Source organism: Rhamphochromis longiceps, linkage group LG22 (genome assembly GCF_057381845.1).
Source record: "Rhamphochromis longiceps isolate RC_006_pf linkage group LG22, R_longiceps_female_GT1.1, whole genome shotgun sequence".
In the NCBI taxonomy this organism is placed as follows: domain Eukaryota; kingdom Metazoa; phylum Chordata; class Actinopteri; order Cichliformes; family Cichlidae; genus Rhamphochromis; species Rhamphochromis longiceps.
This window is the reverse complement of record NC_140577.1, coordinates 16,373,497-16,382,366: the sequence shown is the minus strand read 5'-3', so window position 1 is coordinate 16,382,366 and position 8,870 is coordinate 16,373,497. Positions and strand designations below refer to the sequence as shown.

Sequence of the window (8,870 nt, the reverse complement as noted above, 5' to 3'; positions counted from 1 at the left end):
TCCAGTTCAGAGTAACTAGGAACTCATAACCACACAGTGTGGCGTAAGTGGTGTGAATTTCTGGAGCACCATTTCTGAAGCTTAAGTAAAAGTAATCTTGACTCGTGTAAAACCACAAAGACTTGTGGCTATTTAAAGGTGATGAGTCTGTAGTGATGTCATCTGCACCTCATTCAAGTCATTAAAAGCTACAGTGAAAGCCACAAATCCTAGGCTTTTAGAAAGCAGTAGTCAGGCTGAAGGAGAAGATAAGAAATTAAGGTCTTGTTTCACAAAATAATTCACTTTAGACATCACAAAGTCAAGATGTAGACTATCTGAAGGTTGAATTCCTTGAGTCGGGTACAGCTTTATCATCATTTTGCTTTTGGCTACAGCCTCTGCTTCCAACCTAGATATGCAACTGGAATGCATGTCAGAGGCCCTCCAGCAGCAAACATCTTTCACTTCTCTGCTAATGAATATTTTCCTCCTGTGTTTGTTCAGGGTGCCACACTGCTCATACATCTAATAGATCCTTCACACCCAACTAGTCAGCACTGTCAGTCAGCAGACTGTGGGTTTAGCCGGAGACCTGAAATCCTAACTGTCACGCAATCAGTCTTCACTATCTGTGTCCTTTTATCAGAGTCAGCCGAGGAAGGGCAGTTACAGTTAGAAACAGTTATGTTATGTTCCCCACATGTGATACAGATGTTCAGCTGATAGAATATAGGATTCAAGCGCACACCGATTAAAGCCGACAAACTCAAAATAAACAGACGTGGCCGCCTTAATGCTTTCTTGGACATGAACACGTCCAACTGAAGATCTGAGGTTCAGAGGGAATTATTGGAAACGTCTGCACAAGCCTGACGGATTTGACAGGTAATCCTTTTCATTGGATACTTTGTATGCTAAAACGTGTTAAACCCCTTTGATCATAGGCAGGTTTTTTTTTCTGCATACAAAACATGTTGACCTGCGTCAGACATCTGAACTCCCCCAAGTCCCCATGCCGTATTTCACTCTGCCACATGCTGGTCGACACTGGAATAACACGTACTGAAATGTTAAAAGTTACTGTTGTATTTTATCAGACCAGACAATCTTTTTTTTTTTTTCTATTGCAAGAGTCCTTAGTGCTTGTTGGAAAAAAAACCTACAGCACTTTCCACAACATAAATATTTAATCTTTTCCCAAAAGTAAACTACACTTGCCTCTTTTCAATGCTCTCGGTGTCAAATCATACAAGTTCATCCATGTAGAAATCGATTTTAGAAATTATTTGCTAACAGGGGTGTCACATCTGATTATGCTTATGCTTCTCACTGGCTACCCAACTGCCACCGATGCCCCTCCCAAAAATGGTGGCACATACAGGAGGTCGGTGGTCCGATCCCCAGCTCCTGCATCCGTATGTTAAAGTGTCCTTGGGAAAGATAAATACATACATACCATATGAGTTTGCATGTGTATGAAAGAGTTAAAGATGTGTCTGTGGATGTGCAGCTTCCAGTGTATGTTTATGTAGAGGGGAGAAGACTTGGATGGTAAGACAAAATAAGTTCTCACAGTGGATTAGTAGATAGTTGTGATCACTGCTGTGAAATTCAACTTAGGGTTCAGTATTGTGTGATTAATCTTACTAACTTTATAGCGGAGCACCACAGTGGTGCATCAGCACACAGGTTTAAACCTGTCCAAAGACCCCGTCAGGTTAATTGGGGATTCTAATTGGCTGTTGGTGTGATGATAAATGGTTATCTGCCTTTCTGTGTTAGCCTGTACCCAGCTTTTCACCCAATTTTAATGTTATGTCCAGTTTAGGCAGTTTAGATTAGGCTACCCAAACCAACTTGGCGACCTACAGAAAATACTCTAAGAGTAAAAGTATGAATTTTGCACTCTACCAGAAAAAGGTGAAAAAGCTTAATGCCCTCATCTCAAATCTGGCAGCAGGACAATGATCCAAAACACACCAGCAAGCCCCCCTCTGAATGGCTTACAAAGAAAACCAAAAAAACAAAACAAAATTAAGCTTTTGGAGTGGCCAAATCAAAGTCTGGACTTAAATCAGATTTTGATGCTATGGTATGACCTTAATAAGAGTGGGCCAAAATACTTTCACAGAGATGTGTAAGACTCGCTGCCACTTAGCACTAAGGCTTGATTGCAGTTCTTGCTGCCAAGAATAGCACAACCAGTTATTAGGTTTAGGGGAGATTCCTTTTTCACACAGGGTCAGGTAGCTTTTTTTCCTTAATAAATGTAATCATAATTTTAAAACTCCCTTATTTTATTCACTTTGGATATCTTTTTCTAATATTAACATTTATTTGATAATCTGAAATGTTTAAGGGTGACAAATATGCAATAACAAAAAACCCAACAACAACAACTAAGAAATCAGGAAAGGGGCAAATACTTTTTCATTGCACTATAACAAATCTCATTGCAGTTATCTCTTTTTACTTGAAGTGTTCAAGTTGTAAGTTTGCCTTATAGTTAAAAGCACTAAAATTTAAGAGTAAAACCTCTAAAATTGATCCAGTGGTTGGAATTCTGTTGTAAAACTGCCGTGTCCTAAGATGAAAATGATGGGAAATAAACTGAAAAACTTTGACATTTTTAAAACTCAAGTGGCTAATGGAATTTATTAATTTTGATGCATGAATCCAAAGGGGCAGACATGCAAATAAATGGCGCTTGTATCCACCATTGAGAATGTATTCCATTATATTCTATTTATTTATATTGTATTTTTCTTTATTTACATTTTCCGTTTTCTGCTGCACTAAAAACACCTTTGTCCCTTACGAGCTTCCGTCCATTGTGCGACACACGTGATCTAGTCATTTGACAAGGCAAAACACGGCAGTAGATCAGAAAGACAAGCGACATGGACCATCAACGGGTTGACAGGGTGGGCCTGCTGTCTCCCCTGGAGGAGTCCAGCGCTGAGATCAGCACAGACAGCGGAATCGTCTCTCAGAGTGCGAGCAGTTTGTCGATGGTGAGCGAAATCCTCAGCAGCGGGACGGTGTCGCAGAGCCCCAGCTTTGGAGCAGCGGCGGGGGCAGGAGTAGCAGGAGCAGCTAACGTTATTTCTCAAAGCCCGAGCCTCGATGAAGCTGCAGAGCCCGGGACAACCGACAAGCACGACCCAGAGCAGGACGACGAGGAGCTGAGGCACACCGCGCTCAGCTACTCCTCCTACATCAGGGCGACAGCAGGAGACGAGGTGCGTGCTGTTATATCAGCAGCTAAGCTATGTTTAGCTCTTTGTTTATGATTTGACTGTCAGTACCGCAGCAGCCCTACACAGTCTTCCTGTAAACGAAGTGTTCCACTTTCATTTTGAGTACCAAATAAATTGGTTTACATCGTCTCCATTAAGGACTATATGTCTTATTCTACCTAGCATTTTCTTATACAACAAGAACGTTCCGTTACAAGAAAGTTTCACGTTACTTTTGTCAGTAACTAGGACGGTGTTGGCAATGGCAGTTGCTAGGCGACACGAAAGTAGTGATAGGATTGGCTTTCCTCTTACATCAGCTGGCCTGTAAAGATGTATTGCAGAGGATTATGTCGGAAGTCCCAAATTAGGCCAACTAATTTCAAAAACAGGTACAAAGTAGAAAGAATTGTGTTTTAAATGCTCTACGAGTGCACTGGCGTAGTGCGGTCCACCAGCACCACATACTAAGACAGTGGCCCACATTTTACTGGGTTTAATGAGTCTCACAAGAAATATGCAGCCCCAAAAAGACACGTACCTGCACGGACTCTACTCAAACCAAAAAATTATAGGCTGTCAGAACAGCAGCTGGAGTAACAATTTAGCCCCTGATGAACTTTGATAGAAAAAGGGGAAATACCAGTATAAGTAGACTTTCACAAACATTGAAGCTTACTTTTTAAATTGCATTAACGTCGAATCTGGCCTTCACATGACTTATGCCTCACCATTAACCGACAGGAAGTATGCTCTCGGGAGAAAGGGGATGAAAGTCAATGAAATCAAGACAGAATGCATGTGTGTGAATGAGAGAGAAAGTGTAAATGTGAAGCTGCAAGGAGCAGAGATAGTGAAGGTGGATGAGTTTAAATATCTGGAGTCAACCATCCAAAGCGATGGACAGGGCACAAGTGAGGTGAGGAAGAGAGTATGGGGGAAGTAGATAGAGACAAGTGTCAAGAGGATAGCAGCAAAAGTAAAAGAAGATTTGCGAGGTGCTGCTATGATTTATGGTTTGTTCAGTTTGCCTCTGACCCAAAAAAAAAGACAGATGACAGAGTTGAAGATGTTCAGATTTTCACTGGGATTGAGCAGAATGGACAAGTGTTTCAGAGGGACAGCGCAGGTTGAGGAATTTAGTAGTAAAGTTTGAAGGGCTAGAGTTTGAGATGTGTAGAGATGGGATAGAGGATATATTGGACAAAGGATGCTGAATATGGAGGTGCCAGGCAGGAGGAAAACCACAAAGATGATTCGCTGCTGCCAGAATGATTGCTAGAGCATCTGATGGCAGGAAAAGTTTCTGAAAAGTCATATATTTACAAGCTTTTAATTCTAACTCGAGGGGCTTGAATCTGGGTGAAGGTGCGAGTAACTGCTGTTAAGGTCAAAACTGGGTTGTGGGATTTTTCATGTCACTTCAAAAGTCATTAGAAGAATGGCCTGAGAACTGATTCAAGCCCAAGCCATGTGACTTGAGTCTTAAGTGGATATGCATGATACAAGGCATGTTACAGAGAAGCTGAAGAAGGAGCACAAAGGCTGCTGTGTTTTGGCCATGCAATCTAAACGTATTGAAGCTTGTGTGTGGGCAGCATACCTATGACATATTTCACACACTCTGGGACCCTTACTTTAAAATCATTGTCTTATATAGATCCTGTGCTTGGAGAAAAGCTTGGAAGAGATGCTGACAAGAGTGGATGAGTTTGTTGGAATGCTGGATATGGTAAGCTCAGTCAGAATATAAAAGTGTGTCTTACATCTCATGTTTTAGATTACGCGGATAATTTGCTTCTGATATTCTGTCTTGTTTTGTCTACAGATCCGTAACGATACCTCGCAGATAGTGAATGAAAACCTACCTCAAATCCAGCAGAAGTCTGATGAAATGAGACAGATATACAGAAGAATTGATAAGCTGGAGGTAAAGCGACTGTTTCATACGGTTCATTTTATTTTGTATAAAATATTCATTTGCCGCTTTTATAATGCACACGGATTCCTCAGAGAGGCATCCTGCCAAACTGCAAGCGGCATTAACAACTCTAATATGAAATGCATGATTGTGAGTTGATGTATATTGATTTGTGTGCAGTGTTTTTATTCATAATTAAATACAGAAAGTATCATCCTCACAAATGGAGACCCTGAGCCACTTGTTTGTTTTTCTATTTCCTCTATTTATTCATTCGTGTACCGAAAAGGTAGAAGTATTAGTTCCTGTTCCTCATGTAAAAGCTTACCATGCATTCAAATGTCTGGTAATCTACCAGCAAAGGGGACCTTATTTGCAAAAACTATGTTTATTTGAGTTCATACTCACGATTTCTTCAGCTGAATGTCATTAAATGTCTTCATCAGGTAACTTGTGATGAGACAAAAATAAAATTTACTTCATGATAAACAGTCATGTGAAATTTTTCAGAGGAACTTATGCAGTTCTGTGAAAAACTAGGTGCATCCCATAATTCAGCAACTTGTAGAACCACCTTTAGCAGAAATAACTTGAAGTAATAATTTTCTGTATGACTTTATCAGTTTGCAGCCATTCATTTATGCACAGCTCTCTAAGGTCCCGTCACAGCATTTCAATCGGTTTGATGTCTAGACTTTGTTTGGGCCATTGCACCACCTTAATTCTTTTCTTTTTCAGCCTTTCTGTTGTAGATTTGCTGCTGTGCTTGGGATCATTGATCATTGTTGCATGACCCAGTTTCAGCCAAGCTTTAGCTGTCAAACAGGTGGCCTCACATTTGACTCTAGAGTCAAACAGGTGGCCTCACATTTGACTCTAGAGTACTTTCGAATATCCAACTTTGCAAACCTAAGGTGAACTTTCAGGGACGTCCACTCCTGAGAAGGTTGTGTTGACTCACACTTCGGTGTTACAGTCCAGCAAACTGCCAAACTGCTTTTACAGAGGTGCTCACACTTGCTGATGATCAGTTAATCAAGTGCATTTTATCACCTGACAGCTACTTGGGCTCATAATTCCTATTGAAGCGATAACGGTGTTCTTATGCTCATTGTTCAGCCCTTATCTCAGGTGGTGCACGCCAAGTTTAAGTTTGTAAGTTTTTCATAGAAGTGGATAGAGTGCTGTGTAAACTTCCTTTTTCACATGACTGTATATTAACTGCATAAACCTTTTTATATTAAAAAATTATCTATCACAATCTATAGTTAAAATTAAAGACACATTTGTTTTTGTTTTTCATTGCAAAATATGATTAATATTTCCTGATTTGTAATAAAGAGTCAGACTGGACTACAATTATTTGTGGAGCCAAGGTCGGCATCTGCATGTCTGCTTCATAACGTAACAGTCCATCATTGGTGTAACAGCACAGTCATTTTTGACTGGGGACAAAGCGTAGCTGTGTCAGCTGTCTTTTCTGTCTGCCAACCACAGGTAAATTGAATATTGTAACTTTTGTAGTGAATCTTAAATATGCTGTTGTGTCTGCAGGCCTTTGTAAAGATGGTGGGAGCCAATGTCAGCGCAATGGAGGAGCAGGTCACACAGGCAGAGGGAGAGCTAGGAACACTACCGGGTGCTTTCAAGAAGATCCTCCGCACAATGACTGTCCCAGGCTTCTTAAACGTAAGAGCCAATTTCTGCACTTGTGAATTATAAATTTTCTCCACTATCCACTGAGTTTGGTGTTTGCAGGATTAAACAAAAACTTATTATTTAGAAGGTTCCCAAACTAGTTCAGCTGTGGGCTGCCCACTCTTACTGTAGCAATGTACTGTAATAATCGGTTGCAGTCCAGAGCTTTTGCTGCTACTTGTAACAACCAGCACTTTTCACAATGTTTAAATTAATATCATACTTTATTTGGTTGTACTTTTCCACTGGAATGAAGCAAAGGGAGTGAGGTTTGTCTTCATAGCTTTTCTGTTACAAAGAAGAAGGAGAAGTCGAAAAATGCTTATGGATTAAAAAAAAAAAATCTCCCAAAAGACCCATAGCTGTGCATCAAATGCATCTATCCCGAGATGCATTTGATGCATTTAGCCAGGATCCCAAATGCTGCTGATGGCTAAAACCACATGCCCTGCCCACTTTCTCCACATTGGGTCTAAATGGGATAGAATGAAATAGATTTGGGGAAATATTAGGTGCTCTCCTTTTAGACAGTGAAATATCTGCTGAGCCATTTATTGCCTCTGAAAAAGAAAAAAATTGACTGCCTCCACCACGATCATGGAGGAAACTGGCGATCTGCCATTAGTGACCTCAGTTGCATCCACACAGAATTTGATTTGCTCAACGTTTGTTGTTTGTCCAGAGATTGGGATCAAGGCCACCCAGGTCATTTGTAGTCACTATCCAGACTTCATTGAGATCATTATGAGTAAAGGTTCAGATTTCATAAAAACAAAAACACCCACAGTGTTTTTATTTATGTCTGATTAAGATTGATGGTGTTCAAGAACAGCATCATGCCTGCGGAGTCAGTGTTCTTTTTAAGGTTTCCCCCAGCAGTTGTAACCACACTTCATTTATTAGGTTTTTAACTTTTGTCTCTTTGCTTTCAGAAACCAGCCAGTCCAAGACGACCAGCACCACATCAGCGTCAAGAAGTCCCCAGCGTGTTTCGGACAGATGATTATTTCACGTCACAGCCGGAACAGTGACGCGCTTGAACGTTCAAAACATAACTCGGTTCTAACCTCAGAGGCCTGTTGGGCCAAACTGCACAGATGACTTTTACTGCCACCTATTGCAAGGAGGATCTATTGGTGCAGTGGCTTCAACAAAGCAATAGCAGCCTTTCTGAACAAGTCACTGGAAGTCAAGTGGGTGCAGACAATCTGTGCTCCTGAAAGTCCTTTCCCTGGCAGCAACAAACACTGAACTGTAGCAAAATTATTTTTAAAGTGCCTGAATGGGTCTTTGGTTTTGTTTTCACTAATGGTGAAGAAAATGTAAGATGTTAAATTTCTGGCAAGTCAGGAGGACAAAGTCGTCCCACTCGCCTGTAGAGCACTGTATAGAAGGTACAATAAGATCTTCAAATAATACACAGAGAAATAACCCAGCTTTGTTTTTATGACTTACATTCCTGTTGATAGTGTTTGTAAAGACCTGCACGCTGTTATGAACTGAGCTGTATTTCTTTGTCTCTTCTACACCCCCACCCGCCGAGCAATACTGATCTTATCCTGTTAAGCATTTAACGTCTTCCATTTCAAAGTATTCACTTTATTTCGAGCCTTATCTTACTGCCTCTCTCTGACACGAGGCTACGTCTTTGATTGCACCTTTTAGGAAAAAAAGCACATTATAGATTAGTTGTCACTTGCTGATTATGTTTTGTGCCAGTGATGAAGCTGCAGTCTAAATAGGAAGAAGAGGAACTTTGGACCTCATCATGGAGAGGGGAGCAACAGTACCTAACAGATTAATGCAGTGCGGCCCCTTTCTTGCAAAGTTTAGCCAATAATGGTCACAGCTTCAGCTCTGGTTCTTTGATTACTTGCCAAATTAGATATTAAAAATGTTTAATTTTACATGTATGTATTTGGTTTACGATTTTGAGATAATCATTAAAAAATATTTGAGACAAGCTCGTTTCTGTTTCATGTATGCGATCCTGGGTTTTAGTGTTTTAGAGGGTGGGACTCGGTGAGCAG

The 8,870-nt window shown here is 40.6% G+C and overlaps 1 protein-coding gene across 1 annotated transcript; it reads left to right on the top strand.

Moving 5' to 3' along the window:
• The first annotated feature begins 2,585 nt into the window (after nucleotides 1-2,585).
• Nucleotides 2,586-8,793, top strand: bloc1s4 (biogenesis of lysosomal organelles complex-1, subunit 4, cappuccino). The gene is made up of 5 exons (XM_085396118.1): nucleotides 2,586-3,224; nucleotides 4,882-4,953; nucleotides 5,050-5,151; nucleotides 6,697-6,831; nucleotides 7,773-8,793. The coding sequence occupies exons 1-5, from the start codon at nucleotides 2,883-2,885 to the stop codon at nucleotides 7,869-7,871; spliced, it is 750 nt and encodes a 249-aa protein (XP_085252244.1). The 5' UTR covers nucleotides 2,586-2,882; the 3' UTR covers nucleotides 7,872-8,793.
• Nucleotides 8,794-8,870: the final 77 nt, after the last annotated feature.

Coding starts and splice junctions, on each gene's coding strand:
- bloc1s4 (XM_085396118.1), top strand. CDS start 2,883: ATGGACCATCAACGGGTTGACAGGGTGGGCCTGCTGTCTCCCCTGGAG. Junction 3,225..4,881: donor GGGCGACAGCAGGAGACGAG/GTGCGTGCTGTT, acceptor TGTCTTATATAG/ATCCTGTGCTTGGAGAAAAG. Junction 4,954..5,049: donor TTGTTGGAATGCTGGATATG/GTAAGCTCAGTC, acceptor TTTTGTCTACAG/ATCCGTAACGATACCTCGCA.